The 17,157-nt window shown below is 38.2% G+C and overlaps 1 protein-coding gene across 1 annotated transcript in view; it reads left to right on the top strand.

Moving 5' to 3' along the window:
- The window catches only part of HMGCLL1 (3-hydroxymethyl-3-methylglutaryl-CoA lyase like 1), a 192,306-nt gene that overhangs the window by 30,777 nt on the left and 144,372 nt on the right, over positions 1-17,157 (top strand). Inside the window, exons 2-3 of the mRNA XM_030315732.1 lie at positions 14,519-14,599; positions 14,832-14,939. Coding sequence (XP_030171592.1) covers positions 14,519-14,599; positions 14,832-14,939 — 189 coding nt within the window. The remainder of the gene's footprint in view (positions 1-14,518; positions 14,600-14,831; positions 14,940-17,157) is intronic.

Genomic DNA, 17,157 nt, shown 5'->3' with positions numbered 1-17,157 from the left:
ATAGGGTTTTGCCTATGTCAGCTGTGCAGCTAGAGTCATGTGAGTGAATTAATGAATAAATGAATGAATAAAAAAATACTGTTTGGGCCTATTTGTCTAATGACCACTATATGTGCAGCAGTATGCATGGCTTTGCCAAAATTCTTCGTAGCTACTTTGATCTCCGTTTTATTTCATTTGGTTTTTTCTCATTGCTTTGACAATGTTTTATTTTTTATTTGAAGTATAGTTGACACACGTTACATTAGTTTTAAGTGTACAACCTACTGATTTAACAAGTCAGCATGTTATACTGTCCTCACCACAAGCGAAGTTGCCATCTGTCATTATAAACATTATTACAGTACCATTGACTATATTCCCTGTGCTGTACTTTTCCCTATGACTTACTCATTGCACAGTTGGAAGCCTGTACCTCCCACTTGCCTTCACCCATGTTGCCAATCCTCCCACCCCCTTCCCCTCTGGCAGCCATTATTTCTCTGTATTCATAAGTCTGTTTCTGCTTTTTGTTTTTTAGATTCCACATGTAAGTGAAATCATATATTTGTCTTTGTCTGACTTATTTCACTTAGCATAATACCCTCTAGGTCCACCCATGTCTTTGCATATGGTAACATCTCATACTTGTTTATGGCTGGGTAATATTTCTGTGTGTGTGTGTGTGTGTGTGTGTGCGCGCCACATCTTCTTTATCCACATCTTCTTTGTCTGTTGAGGGATGCTTAGGTTGCTTCAGTATTGTGGCTACTGTAAATAATGCTGTAATAAACATAGGGATACTTATATATTTTTGAATTAGTGTTTTTATTTTCTTTGAGTAAATTACTGGATCATATGGTATTTCTAACTTTTTGAGGACCCTTGTACTGTTTTCCACAGTGGCTACACCAATTTATATTCCCACCAACAGAGCATGAGTGTTCCTTCTTCTTCACTTCCTCACCATGACTTATTATTTCTTGTCTCTTTGATTCTACCCGTTCAGATAGGTGTAAGGTGATTAACCTCATTATGGTTAAGATTTGCATTTTCCTGATGATAGTGATATGGAGCATCATCTCATGTATCTGGTGGCCATTTGTATGTTTTCTTTGGAATAATGTCTATTCAGGTCCTCTGCCCATTTTTAATTGGATTATTTTATTATTTTTGGTGTTGAGTTGTATAAGTTCTTTTTTTATGTTTATTTTTTGAGAGAGACAGAGAGGCAGAACATGAGTGGGGGAGGGGCAGAGAGAGAGGGAGACAGAGGATCCAAAGCAGGCTCCAAGATCTGAGCTGTTAGCACAGAGCCGGAAGCGGCACCCGAACCCATGAACCATGAGATTGTGACATGAGTCGGAGTCTGATGCTTAACCAACTGAGCGACCCAGGTACCCCATACAAGTTCTTGATATATTTTGAATATTAACCCTTTATGATCTCCATTTCATGGAACAGTAATTAATTAAATGACTCATATAGTTGCTATAGTAGTACAGGTTATTTCACATGGGAATCTGGTTTTCTTTCTTCTTCTTTTTTTTTTTTTCTTTTTCCCTGAGGTATTTGGTTTTTGGTCTGAAAATTGGCTCAGCAATGTAAACCAGGAGATGGATCTTGACTTTTTATTGGAGCAGCTAACATCATTGACGGAACAACCTTAGCCTTCAATAACTTCAGTTGTATAGATCAGGATGCCTGACACTCAACACTCTTTTCATTTATGTGGGATTACATTTGGTTGTGGAGGCCTGTCTAGTGCATCATGAGATGTTTAGCAGTATACCTGATCTCAACACACTAGATGCCAGTAGTTCCCAGCACTTGTGACACCAAAAATGTCTCTAGACATTGCCAAATGTCCCCTGGGGGACAAAGATTATCCTGTTGTAGAACCAGTGAAACTTTCAACAGTGGCATTACTACAGGTTACCAGGGACCATTAATGTCTCGTCTTCTTCCAAGGAGGGGGACTAACTGAAAAATAATAAGTATTCTATCTCCTCAATCCCATCTTAGAGTGTACTTCCTCAGCTCACTTCTGGCTCCAATCTTCTTAGGTCTGGTTCCTCAAGAAACAGATTCTTGGAGGAGGAATTGTGTGCAGAAGGTTGGTGCCCTTGATAGTACTTGTGAGGAAGTGGAGCAGGCAGGACAAGGCAGAGGAAGAAGTGAACTGTGACAGACACTAAAGGTCTGAGTCCCACTGGGGTCTTCGGAGCTGATAAGGTCCTGTGGCACTGCCTTGCACAGTGCCGTTGTACAGCAAAGGGGCTGGGCTGTTAAATCCCTGTGTAAACCACTCTGGTTGATCACAGAGAGGAGATGAGACTGTAGGTAAGGTGGCTCTCCTTAGTTGAGGGCATTCCCTGAAAAAAGGCTAACTGAAGTGTCCTCAACTGCCAAAGGTTTGGCTTCTGGGAATGTCTTCGTACAGAAAGGGAGAGCTGAGCAGCATACTCAAACATGCACTATAGTCCATTAATAATGGAAAGCAAAATTTCCAAAGATAGAGATTCCACCTAATTTCACTAGCATGTGGTAGTATCTCTATCAGTCTCTTATTCAGTGATTTTTAGCACTCAACAATTCATCACTCACAAATGTCAAACTTCACATATGATGAGATATGAGACACCACAAACTATTAATGTGTATTATTTCCGGAGAATTTTTGGTGTATGTCTATGACCATGCATTTCTCAGGCATTTTGATTTTTGCCAATCAGAACATAGATATTACCTAAAGGAGCGTTTTGACAAAGGGACTTCATTAACATCTAAAAACTTTATTCAAAGTTTGAATGGATTCTTCAGGTATCTAGTCTTATTGTACTTAATAAAGAGTATTACAAAGCTGAAAACTCCCTGGCACATCTCTCATGTGATTTCATCATTTGCCATTGTTAAACAGTAAACATGGCAAAACCAAAAAGTCACTTAAAGCACTTTAATTGCTTTTTGCCAATGATAATGGCAACCCAAACTTAAGCAACTATTTACAATAATGAATTGTGGCTTCTTAGCCAAATAAGCCAGATTTCCCCGGCAAAAGCACTGCCATACCACGTTGGGTGTATGAACTTTAAAGCTCTGACAAAAGTTAATGTATTCCAATAGTTTTCTTAAACTTTGTGGCTATAAAGTCATCCTGCTTGTATGGCTAGCTTAACATAATTAGTTGCATGTTCTATTATAAGCCAGTGTTTTGAGAATATTAACATCCTAAAAACATTTCTATGATGAAACTTGGTGTATTACATGACACAGCCCACATTTTTCCTGGGAGTTGGAGTTTGTCCTGTGTGTGTGTGCGTGCGTTTATGTTTTCAATCAATCTGGCTGCTTATTGTGTCTGCAAAAGGCAAAAACAATTGTAGTGGTTAAAAAATATATATTGGCAAAGACACCAAGGAAAAGGTAACTTTCTATACTTTAAATATTTCAAGTTAAACTTTTTTTGGGTTTTCTAATTAACACTTTTATTACTATCTTAATCTTTAATACAGTAATAATGATAACAGTAATAAAAATCTATAGATGATGTTGGCTAATTTTTCGTAAAGATTATTTTATTTTATCGTTAAATTGCCATGAATGTAGGAATAAATAATTTCATTTCTTCAAACTAAATAGCCTAAGTAACAGCAACCATTTAAAGAAGCATAACTAGGGGCGCCTGGGTGGCTCAGTCGGTTGAGCGTCCGACTTCTGCTCAGGTCACGATCTCACAGTCCGTGAGTTCGAGCCCTGCGTCGGGCACAGTCCGTGAGTTCGAGCCCTGCGTCGGGCTCTGGGCTGATGTCTCAGAGCCTGGAGCCTGCTTCCGATTCTGTGTCTCCCTCTCTCTCTGCCCCTCCCCCGTTCATGCTCTATCTCTCTGTGTCTCAAAAATAAATAAACGTTAAAAAAAAATAAAAAAAAATAAAGCATAACTATGTGTACAAGATCTCATGCTATCTCAATGCATAGAAGTTTTTCTTTTTGAATTCTTTGAAATTTATCTTAATGCTTTTATTGGACAGTTTATAGAATTCTTGGATTAAAAACTATTTTTCTTGATTTCTTCAGTTTTTCTCCTTACATGTGTTTCATCCCACTTTTGTTTCTATTACCATCCATGTTTCATAAACTGTTCACACAGTCTGTGTTAATCTGTATTTTCAGTCCTCATACACAATTGGATTTATAATACAGTTATGGATTTATATTGAAACAATCCATGAATGAATATTAAGTATGTATGTGTACATTTATTGCTTAAGACACATTTAAAAATGGAATTTATTTAATGGGGAAATGAATTCCAGTGATGGAGATGCTAAGAGCCTCATTAAAAAAAATAATTGATAAATTTAGATCTCATATTGTTCATCATTCTATATTTCGATCTGCTGTTATGGAAGATAATCTTATATAATGTTCTTATGCTTTTTTGTAACTACTTTTATTTAAGTGCTTATAACATTTACATATTTCAAGAAGGAATTCATGTTGAATTATGCTTTATATCTGCACTGATGCCCAGCATTAATTTTCCATTTAGTACCTAGGACAATTATTAGCATGCATACATCAGGAGAGTGTTTACATTTTTAGATCTTGTTCTTAATCTCTGTTAAACATTGACTGAATGCAGTTGGGAACAAAGTACTGGATATATTCCCCTTTTCCTTTTGGCTGTCAAAAATTATTAAAAGGTAAGTAGAGACCTTTGACCTTTTGAGTTTGTAAATTAAGATATATTGTTCATAAAGTTGGAGGTGACTTAATGGTACATTACAAACTTACTTGTACCATATTAGAAATTAAATTCTTCTTAAACTGCCAGAGATCGCCTTTGAGTGAGCACTGGGGCATGGATATTCTGAAAGAAGGGTTTCAAATATCAACTTTGTTGATTCAGTCCATCCTGGAAAGGCACCAGAGACAGAAATGTCTTTAGATTGTTCCAGAGGACCAAGGTTTCTGTTGATACCTATCCTACCAGTGAGAATGCTGTATGTGTTTCTGACTATGTTAGGTTAACAGGGAAATATCTGAGAAATAACAAATAGCAGAATGTGGAGAGTTTAATGTTACCACAAAATGCACCATGTGCATATTTCATATGGGATAAAAAAAAATAGATTCTTTGTAAAAGTGGACATCTAATTTACGCTCCCTTAAAAAGTTCAATTTAATTTCAAAAGAAAATCTTACAATTTCCTGATTCATACTTCTCATCTGTGTAGTGGGAGCATTTGATTTGGCTGGTGTAGCAGTTCTCTGTGGGAAGAATACTGACTATGAAACAGGATATGTCAATATTATAAAGACTTTATTTACACATAAAATTACTCCTCAGGAAATGAAGTGAGTGCAACATATAAAAATCTGTCAGGAAATTTCTCCTGTGGATGGTGGTGTTTTCTTAGAGGGGAAAAAAAAGCAGGATTTGTAGAGCGAATAATAAGGAATCATCTGTCACCATCAGGAGGATAGACTGTATATATAGAAGTCTCCCATATATATTTTATATGTAAATATATAAAATAAATACATGAACACACCCCATTAAGATTTCAGAGAAACCCTCATTAAAATATGCCTTCCATTTAATTTTATGTAAGATTGAAAAATGTAAGTAAAGCAGCCCATTTATGTTCTACATAAAAGAATGGTTCATTATTTCACAACCTTAAGCTCAATAGTTTGTGGTATATTTAATCTCATCCTAAAGAAAACTAGAAAAGGAGCCAGGGAACTTAGTTGGGTAACCTTAGAATGTCATTTAATCTCTCTTTCAGTTCTGCCTACCTCACAGGGTAGCTTCACAGATGAAATGTGGATAGAAAAGTGCTTTAGAATAATAAAGCAACATATAAATGCAAGATAGTATTCCTTTTGTTGTTGTACTATGAAAGCGAACCATTAGAAATCTGATGCCAAATGTGGGCATACATTCAGCATATAACATGGCTTTTTGAATGCCTTGTTCTGGATAATACATCTTTTGTTTTCACCAGTATCATACATGACTCCACATTAAACAGGATACACTGAGCTCAGTAACATAGACCTTTTAATGCTATAAAAATAAATTCAAACTATAGACCTATTTAAAGACTATGTTGCTAACTTCTGCAGACTACTTAAAAAAAAACTTATGTTCCTTGGAACATATACGTCATTTATCAACTCTTAGATACTCACTGTAAAAAAAAAATTGCTGTGCCCCCACTCCCCCTGCTCTCAGAAAGTAGCATGCAGTTCCCTGTGCCACTAAAGTGTGAGCTTACTATGGGCACAGATTCTTGTTTGGTTGGTTTATTTCCACATATCTGATAACTATAATAATGCTGCTAATATGTATTGGATAGATGAAATTTCAAACTTACTTTTCTGGTTAGATGTAAGCTCATTTATTCATTTAACAAAGAGCGTTTGAGTGTTTAGTGTGTGTCCATTCTAATGACTCTGAAGATTTATAATCAAAATAGGCTTAGAAATAGGCAAAGTGGTACTTCTAGATATATTTTAAGATAAGTCTCTACAGAGTGTTATAGGATAATAGAAATGAAATTACTGCGTTTGAGGAGATCAGAAGAGTCTGGAATAGATGACAAATAGATTCTTAGATAATGACTAAGAGGTTTTGTTGAGAATAGTAACTGAGTATTAATTGAAGTAATAAGAATGTTGAGACGCAATTCTTCATGTGTCTGTTGCATTTTTGTATGTATTATTAGCAAGGCATTGATTAAATGTCTTTGAAAATGTCTTTTCAAGGTGTTTGTCTGGCAAACAACCTTGGGAAACAGAGCAAAGGGCAGGCGTGCTAACTGCCCAACTGTGAAATACTCAGGTTCCCCCAAGCACTGCTCATGTCATGCTCAGGGAACCAGTGAAAGAAAATGTTGGTGCTCTGATGCTCGGACTGGTATTAATGTGAATAATAAATTTTTTGTCTCAGATTCAAGAGTTGAATATCTTCTGCCAGCACCCATAAAACTGTGACAGAGTTGCTTATGAGCTAGTATGTAGGGTAAAATCTTAGTCCTTCAAAGGTTGTGACAGTTTGTTAACGAGGATGGAGTATAGAGGAAGACATAACTTCCTGAAAGAGGAAGAATGAAAACTTTTCTGATGAATTAAAGGGATTTGAGGGAAGAAAATGGAAGTTAATAATGAACAAATTGACCAGATTTTATAGTCAATTGAGCAAAATAGGGTTTACTGTTTTATTGCTTGTTAATGATGAGAAATTGGGAAGATGGTTGCAGCCTGGTTTCCAGGAAGCAGGTTCAAGGGTTGAGCGGTGCCTTGATTATGTTAACTTTCTTAGGGGCAGGAAGGAACTTCCTTCCTGGTGGACAGTCTCAGGTCCACCCATTGTAACAGCTAGCACTAAGATAAACACTGTGTGGGCTGAAGATTCTCTTCCCTCTTTCCATCAAGAGTTACTAGGAGTAGAGAAGAAATAAATTGGGACAATGTTATGAAAAGAAATTGGGTGAATCATAAGAACTTCGGTTCAGTTGGGAGTTGAGGGTATGGGGTAAGCAATGGTTGTGATACAGGAATAGCAGTAACTGCACCTTTTTACAACTTAGCCTGTCCTGCAATGTCATGGAAAACTTAGATATAATTGGAGATGACAGCAAAAGATCTCTGAGTCTGTGAGTCCTGGCTGCTCTACAGAAACTTTGGCCCTCTTGGAGAGATTTGGCTGGGGTTCCTGTAAGGAACCATAGATGAATCAGTCATTGACTAGTATGGGGGAATCCTACTGTCCCAGATTGTGTTTATAGTGCTGAAAGGTAACATATTGGAGAATGAGAAGGGAGCCAAAGAATTCTAGATAAATTTTATCATTAGCCTTGCCACTTTGCAAAACTCCCTTAGCCAATATATTGTGACTAGATAAAGAGTTAGGAGATGTGGATCATGTGCAAGTCAAGCCCATGCCAGCCAGTGGGAACAAACCCCTCATTATCCTGCTGGAAACCAATGCAGTTGTGGATGCTGAGTGCAGGGGTTTCCTAGGTTAAAATCCATGGTGTTAGTAATGATGATTTTTTAAAATTTTTTTAATGTTTATTTATTTTTGAGAGGGAGACAGAACATGAGTGGGGGAGGGGCAGAGAGAGAGGGAGACACAGAATCCGAAGCAGGCTCCAGGCTCTGAGCTGTCAGCATAGAGCCCAACGCGGGGCTCGAACTCATGAACCATGAGATCATGACCTGAGCTGAAGTAGGATGCTTAAACGACTGAGCCACCCAGGTGCCCCAGTAATGATGATTTTGATGTGTAATGTAGTACTTTGTGTGGTTTCCAAACATTGCAAGTTCATCTGATTGAGCTGGTGAGCAGCTACTATGCTGCCCAAAATAGAAAGTAAAGGTGCCTTACTGCTATGGAACTAATCTTTCCCTCTGTGCCCCTGGATCATTTCCAGTCTTCTTCCTCCATCTGCTTTAAGGAAAAAGATGATTATTAGTTCATGGAGATCATCCATCTGAGTATGCTGGGGAACTTTGGGGAGAGGGAGGACTCAAACATTTTTGGCTGTCATCTAAAGGTGTCAGCGTCCTACTCAATCCCATGGGTGGGAGTCCTGTTTTCAACTGATGAGGTTTGGGCAGTGTTCCCAATGGGAAAAGAGAATCAAAGTAACCTTTTGGGTGGGGCTGTTGAGGCCAATGCAATGTATTGTTGATTCCACATCTGAACATATAGTAAGAGTTGACATGTGATGGGATTGTAGTTGTCTGTCCCATAAGTGCCAGAGGGGATCACCTCAGTTAGGAAGAGCTGCATGTAGTGAAGTGAAGATACGCTTGGGAATCCCTGAATCCTTCTGACCAAAGACAGGCAGCATCCACTTAGAGGTGTTGCTTAGGAATTTGTACTTCTCACTGCCCTGACAGAGCTACCAGGTATCTTTTGAAAATCAGGTATTACCTTGCTATTGAGCTCTTGCTGAAATTGGACACCTGAGTCATGGGACATTGTGACTCTATGGCCTATTTTCATTTTGGAAATGACTAACAAGGTAGTACAACCTCAACAGGCCTCACTAATCAAATAGAAATGGTATATTCAAGAAAGTGGTAAGCCTGTCCCCAGTGCAATCTCAGCTTTACACACAAAAAGTAGCAGTTGCCCTCTGCTGCCCACCCTGCTGCCTAAAGCAAAGCTACTGATTCAGTGGCACCCTTCTATTTACAGTGCTTTTCCAGAGGCCTTGGCCTGGTTGGATGATATTTTGGCTAAGCTGAAACCTGATGATGTGCACAGGGCTGCTGTGGTTTCACAACCTCTGTAACAGTTGTGCAGAACTAAAAATGAGTGTGATCATCCTACCCACTCAGAAGAACTTGAGGATATTCCTTTTTTTTTTTTTTTTAACTGACTTTGGGGTGTGGTCAGTACACTAGCTTATTTGCCATTTGGACATGTATAGACTGAAAAATCAAAGACAGATTTTTAGGTGCTCTGAATTGTGTTGATTGAATCACATGAGGCCCACATTCTAATATCCCCTAGAATCATGTTGCTGATCAACTTCCATCATCTGGATTACCATCATTGCTATCTGGATGGATCATAGTAGTGGGCATGGCAACATATCCACCATCATAAAATGGACAGAAAGTAAACAACTCTGCTTCTGGTGCAGAGTCTCTACTGCATAGGATTTATACAGCTGGTTGCGTCCAGGACCCTTCAGAGGAGGAGGGGGCATGGCTGAAGTCAATACTGCTGGCTGGCTTTATCCTACTACTTATAGTTTTGTTGAGAGTAGCCTTAATTAAATGTCTCATGAGATAAATTGAACAGGTTTGGTCCCAGGCTCTGTTCATAACTGCAGAAGCCAACAGAGTGGCTTACTTATTGGGAAAATTTGCCATATATCAAGATGGTATAAAAATGAAGAGTGATTACTATTGGGAAGTAATTCTCCATACATGTCTTAAATTTCTGTATGTCTACAAGCAGAGTTACAATTGCCTTGATTCCAACCTCTCTTTTCAAGAATTTTTGTATTGAAGGGGGTGCTTGGGTGGCCCTGTCAGTCAAGTGCCTGACTCTTGATTTCGGCCCAGATCATGATCTCATGGTCGTGGAATTGAGCCCCACATTGGGCTCTGCACTGGGACCCTGGGCATGGAGTCTGCCCAAGATTCTCCCTCTCCTTCTGCCCCTCCCCCGCTTTCATGCACTCTCTCTCTCTCTGTCTCTCTCTCTTTTGAAAAAAGTATTTTTATACTGGGAACACCTTTTTGTTTTTTTGGAACAGCGTTATATGCTAGAAGTCTTCTGGAGCAAAGGCTAAGTGTCCTTAAAGTCTTAGAAAATAGAGATAATGTCTTCCTGCAGAGCAAAAGGTAGGCATGCTCATAGTTAAGTATAACAAACATGTTTACCTCTATAGCCATGAAAAGATCATGCTTACCGCCTATTACTAAAGGTTCAGGTTCACTGTGCTTGGGGTTCCTTTCCTGTAGTGCAACCCATTGCTTGTGCAAGTGTCACTTCATCATCTTTGCTTCTCCCTGTAGGATTTGGAGCTTGAGGAACCAGCACAAAGGCTAATCCTCTAGCTGTTGCTTTTGCTGTGAGTGTTGTGAGTAGTAAGCTTTTTAAAAATTTTTCCTCTGACCCAGGTGTCTTGTGCCTTCCACCAGCATCCATGCTGCCTCATTAGATAGCTTACAAGCAGGCTAAAATTTCAGATCCTTAACTATCCTTCACAATTAGTAACTATAAAATATTTACCTGTAATGTAAATGGTCTAAAGAGTTGAAATTTATTTTTGTCCATATAAAGTATAAAATGATTGCTTCTTATTGGCATGGAGTCGTTATTTAAGCAGTGATTGAAAGATACAGGCTACTTCATTATTTTTGTTCATTTACTTTTGGTTTTGTTTGGTCTTGAGTTTTCAAGTTTGCCATGCTCCTCTGCATCAAGCTTGCTGAAAGGCAAGGAGCATGGAGGGATATACATTGGATATTTCATCCAATTGATTGGAATTTGTTCAGATATAACTGTTACATAGGGGAGAAATGTAGTCCATTCCTTCGTCCATATAGAAGAGAAACGGATTTGGTGGAAAATGTTTTTCACAGATGGAAGGTATTTCTAAGCAGCAGAAACCTCATGTATACAGACATGAAAGGGTGGAAGACATGATTTTGCCCTGGCTAAAATCAGAGGATGCATGAAGTAGAGACAGTGGTAGAAGATGAGAGGCTTGTCATAAATCATTTTACCTTAGACTGATGGATTGCTCTGAAGGTGACTGCTGGATGCTGAAAGATTTTAGTCATGGAAAAACAAGATGAGAAACACTACCTAGGAAGCCATAGCAACAGATTGGATGAGGAAAAAAAAATGACAATTTTAATGAAGCCAGTGACAGAAGAGATTCACCAGCATAATCAACAAGTAATTACTGAGCACAGTGTAAGTGTTATGCATTGTGCTGGGTGCTGGGTATATGCCAAAATAAAACAGTTAATAAATGGGCCACTTAGATATAAGTGGTAAGAAAGAAGGTGAAGAATAGCATGTGGTGGGAGAATGTCTGAAGAGAGGCATGAGGTGGGGAAAATAATGAGATCAGTCATGAATCACTTCTATATACTTGGACAGCACTTAGGTGAGTTAGTCCAGTAGACATTGTTTATGTGTAGCCGAAGCTCCTTACAGAAATCAATGCAGTGATAGTAATGATTAGAAAAGGGCTAAAGATCATTGAGAGAGGGCTCTCACATCATACATATTCAAGTGTTAATGGGTTTTATTTATTTATTTATTTATTTATTTATTTTGCTGTTAACAAGGAGAACACATTTTAATTTTGTTCAGATTTCTCAGATTCACTGATAGAGGGAATACATATCCATGCTTACACAAAACAATATTATATTCAAGAAGAAATCTAATATCAAGTGAGCTGATATTCTGCTTTTGTTATGGGATAGAGAAAGTCTGCCTTGTAGGAATGGAGGTCTCAGTCTTGGATTCCCCATGAGAAGTTTTACAAGGGGATCCGTGCTCATGCTCAAATAAAGGCAGCTAGAAGGAAAGTAGCCAGCACAAAGCAGTTTTATTAAAGGAAAACACATTCCTAAGGTGGGAGAGCAGGCAGGTTCCAGGAGGTGGAACCAGCCCCCAGGTTGTTATTGGATTGGATAGTATGGGGGCTCTCTGGGCTAGGGGAGTGCTGTGAGGTACAGTGGGATGGTCTCTAATGGAGGCTGTTTCTAGTCATTTGGAGGGGGAGTTTTTAACCCTATGAGGTTTGTGGAATCATCATATCATTTGTCAGGCAGGGCTGTATACGTGCAGTGCAAATGCATTATAATGAGTGTAGAGGTTCTACTGGGGCAGAGCTGGATGAGGAGAGGACAAGTTTGTACCTGTGGCTCTTTGGTCTGTCACTCCTGAGGTCTTAGAAGCCATCAGATCCGGATGTTGTGCTCCCCAGCTTTAAATGTGTAGTTTGTCAACATCCTTGGCTCCAGCTCCTGTCTCTATCATTCCTCTTCAAGGAATTGGGACTCTGCCTCAGGGCATTCTCTCCACTGCTCATATCTAGCTTCTACCTAACACTGAAATGGCTGTACTTGGTAGAGTTTCCTACTTCAGTTTTTTCAGATTGTTGCTTCTGTTAGCTACACAGTGTTGTAAAGGAGTGTTTTAAGTTTTTTAATTGCATTTGGCTTGTTGTTACCACCTTAAAAAAGACTGTGTTTCTTGTGGTTGTTAAAACATTGCTGTTGAATAAAGAAGTACTCTTCATCCATGTATATATACTCCAAGCTAATTGCTGTTGAAGGTGCAGGTTCAGGAAAAAGCAGGAATGAAAAAACATGGCTTAAGATTGGTCGGTTTTGTTTGTTTTTTATTTCTGCTGTTTAAGGACTGAAGGTAACAAAAAAGAATGAGCTTGTTATTCCACTTTCCCATGCCGTCCTTGTCATTTATTGCCTTGAAATTATGGCCACTGTAAATGAGACTTGGTTTCATGGTTGCCTTCCAAAACTGAGCTTAAAGATGAGGATCCCCATGCTTCCCTTACAACCTGCTCAGAGGATGTAGAGAGGAGAATTCTTTTCCTTTTTAGTTAATTTTTGCTCATTAAATTGCCCAGTTTAATGGAAATGTTGAGGATGGTATGTAAACATTGTAGCAGGGATTTTCTGGGTTCTTTTGCTGAGTTAGCACACAATGCCAATAAGAGAACATATTGGCTATGGCCCTAAAAGGGCCAACGAGCAATTTTCTGTGTCAGAAAACAAACCGGGTTCTGCATCCAGACCACTTGACCAGTATATGTCGATGATTGCTACAAGGACAGAGTGAGACAATACACGTCGGTTGGCCCACATCCATCATCCCTCTTGAAAGGCAAGACAAAAACAACTCTGAAGTACAGGTCCTGCTGATTTTGATGGATTCTATCAGCTATCTATTGAAGAAATTGATGGTAGTTGCCCACACTTAACATAGCTTAGAGATTCTAGGGAATTATTATCATTTTAACTGTGATATGACATTGAGAAAGGCAGTTCCTATTTTTCTTGTTTTAAACTGTCTTTTTATTTTTTTAAATTTATTTTTAAAGTGATTTATTTTGAGAGAAACAGAACGTGTGAACAGGGGAGGGAGAGAGCAAGGGAGAGAGAGAATCCCAAGCAGGCTCTGCACTGCACTGTCAGCACAGAGCCCGATGTGGGGCTCCATCTCATGAACTGTGAGATCATGGCCTGAGCAGAGATCAAGAGCCAGATACTTAATTGACTGAACCACCCAGGTGCCATAAACTAGTGTCTTTTTAAATATGTGTCCATAGTACTTGGTTTGGGCCAGAGGTTCTAGAGTCTAGACCTTCTGCCATTTCAGATTTGGGCAAAAGGTGGAACAGTATTACACTGGGTTACAACTAGGTGTTCCCAGTGGAATATTGAGGGTTTAGACCCTACTGGAGTGGCTCTGTACTTCGGGAGCTATGTTTAGGTGCTGGTTGTGCTGTGTGACACAGAAAATAAATAAGCAGCATACCTTTTTGTCTAGTCTCAGCTTTTCTGGGCATAGGCCAGAGAACCACAACCACATTCCTCAAGTTCAAGGTATGGAGTGTGGCATCTTTAAGACTGTGCTTGGTAGAAGTATGTTAATACAAAGAAACACTTTTGTAATGAATTCTAACAATAGTAAATTTTATCAACACACAGAGAGTCACTCAACAAATTTGCTCTATAAATCCTAAGTATATTACCTTTTCCACAGTTATATTTTAGAAATTAATCTTTGCAGTTTTCATCTAATGACTGGATATTACTGAGCTAGAAGAAAAAAAATGATCTTATGTTGCTGATAATACAAACTTGATATTTGGATTATAGCACTGTGTTTAATTTAGCTTTCTGGGGTGAGAACTTTCTATAACAAAGTGTAATTGTTTGATTTTTCAAATAAGCAGGTTTGATGATCTAACTGTTACCTATTTGTCTTGCCTTGTATTTTCCATTTCAGGAAACATCCCAGTTATCTGGACTCCCTGAGTATGTTAAAATAGTAGAAGTTGGACCTAGGGATGGATTGCAGAATGAAAAGGTAGTTTGATACTAGTTTAACATAGTTATTCCAAATGCTAAATCAAAATATTTATTAAGATTCTAAAGACTTAGATGGGTTTCATATATTATACGATTGTGTTTGTCCTCAATTGCTACTTGAATTTATGCATCTTAAATATGATTTGCTTCTGTTAGGAAGTAATTTTCTATTTATGCTTCAATAGACACTATGCAAATTACTTATAAGATAATTTTTAATGCTTTCATAGGTTATAGTTCCTACAGACATAAAAATTGAATTTATCAATCAACTTTCCCAAACTGGCTTGTCTGTAATAGAAGTGACCAGCTTTGTGTCCTCCAGATGGGTACCACAGGTATGTAAATCCATAATTCCTTAACTGAATCTTTAATTCAACTTTGCCAAGATTTAGCAAATACTGTAAATTGTAATATTAACCTGATATAATTACTAATTTACTATTTTTTTTCCAAAATATTAGCCCATGCACTGAGACACGATTAAGGAAAAATCCCTCTGATGAAACATCTTCTATCCATTAAGTCCTCAAAAGTTACTGGGAACTCCATCCCAAGCCTACCTGAGTATAATGGTCCAATATGATGAGTAGATAAGGCTCTTAAATAGCAATTTAGGAGCCTGCTGTCCATTAACTACTTACTGACTTCATAAATTATCTGAATATCTTTAGGTGCTTTTACTTTCTTATCTCTTAGAATGAAGTATTGATGAGTTGCCTGATAACTTAAAAATAAAATCTCCTATTAGAAATGTAGATACATACTTGTCACTTTCTTTTTTTTTTAGCACTTAAATTTGCTAGAGAAATCTGTCTATCATAGCAAGACAAAGGGAGCCATCTCAATCTTCTCTTAAGATGAAGTCTACCCAGATTTGACAGTCATGTGGCAACAATTATCCCTTCTGAGATTTGGCTCTGGTCTTTGAAACATGATGAGTAGCCATTAAACCAATCCCTCTCCCTTTCCTATCTAATACCTGTGCTCATTCCTGGGATCCTTCAATCTCTCCCTGGCACTTAAGTTCACTGATTATCTTCTCATCTCATTCCCTTCGTTGTTATTCTCTGTAATCCTCATTCAGTTACTTGCCCAACTGCTCTTTTTCTGTCATCCTTGACATCATGTAAGTTTAAAGTTCCCTTAACATTCTGCCTTCAGTAATTTCCTTGCCTGTGCTCTCTTCTTTGGCCTGTCCTTCCAACATTAACAGTCACTTTAAAAGGGTGACAAATCTAGGGGTGCCTGGGTAGCTCCATCATTTGAGCATCCATCTTCTGCTCAGGTCATGATTTCACCTTTCCTGTGTTAGAGCCCAGCCTCAGGCTCTGTGCTGACAGCTCCGAGCCTGAAGCCTGCTCCGGATTCTGTGTCTCTCTCTCTCCCTGCCCCTGCCCCTGCCCTGCTCATGCTCTGTCTGTCTCTCTCTCAAAAATAAACAAACATTAAAAAATAAATAAAAGGATAACAGATCTGTACTTTTGGTCCTGCCTTCTCTGATAAGCTTCATCTAGATGTGCAGTCATTACCTCAGACTCACTTGGGTTGAAATCAAACTCCCTACTGACCATCTTGCTTTATGTTAATACCTCATTTCGGCAAACATTTTTTAATTATCTGCTTCCTAGACTGTAAGAGTTACAGAGGTAGTGACCTTGTCTGTCACTCTTCCCCCACTGCTTAGTGCCTAGTAAGTAGTTATTGTGAAATGAATAAAGAATCAATCAGCCTGAAATAATAATAACATGTCAGTTTGAATTTTTTGGTATGGACGGCTGACTCTTTTGTTCATGTATTTGGTTCTATGTAATGAAGACCACAGGTAATTTCCTTAGGAAGGCACAAAGAGCTTTAGGAGACTAGACCTATTTCCTTGACAATGCCATTTTGCAAAATTGCTCACCATTATTTTATGAGCTGTCATTAATTTTAAGGGAATGTGAGCCCCTTGTATCATATTTAAGTCTTCATGAAATTGCCTCTGTTTGATTCAGTTAGTGTTCATTTCACAAATTTGATGACTGTTGAAGAAAAACTAGAAAGACAGGTATAACTTCAGGGTAATGTCAGAAAAAAGGAGAGTTCTTGTGAATATTAATTGATGACCAATCACAGTAGTATTTCAGATATAATATTTTACTAAGATATTATTTTACTTCAGATAATTTACTAAGATAATGTTTCACTTCAAGATTTTTTTATTTTCCAATGATTTCGTAAGGCTGCTTACAAAATACTCTTCTTTACTGAAGTGGTGCAAATTGTCACCAATTGTCACATCCTATTATTACACAACTCTGGGAATTGTTTGATAGATTACTCTTGAAACTAATCTAAGTGACATTTAGAAAAATGAGGCTAGAACGCTTCTACAGGACCATCCTTCTTGTTTAGCCAGCTTAGAGAAAAGATGGTCAGAGCAAAAGGGAAGGCTGTCCCTCTGTATGCAGTAATGAAAAACTGCTTTTTGGTCTCATAATGTAAGTAGATGTGTGATGGGGCCATAAAATAAGGTGATTTATTCTAGGCTTGGTAAATTCATGACTTAACCTA

Source organism: Lynx canadensis, chromosome B2, assembly GCF_007474595.2.
Source record: "Lynx canadensis isolate LIC74 chromosome B2, mLynCan4.pri.v2, whole genome shotgun sequence".
In the NCBI taxonomy this organism is placed as follows: domain Eukaryota; kingdom Metazoa; phylum Chordata; class Mammalia; order Carnivora; family Felidae; genus Lynx; species Lynx canadensis.
Note: the sequence above shows the minus strand (reverse complement) of the source record. Positions and strands in the feature narration are given on the sequence as shown.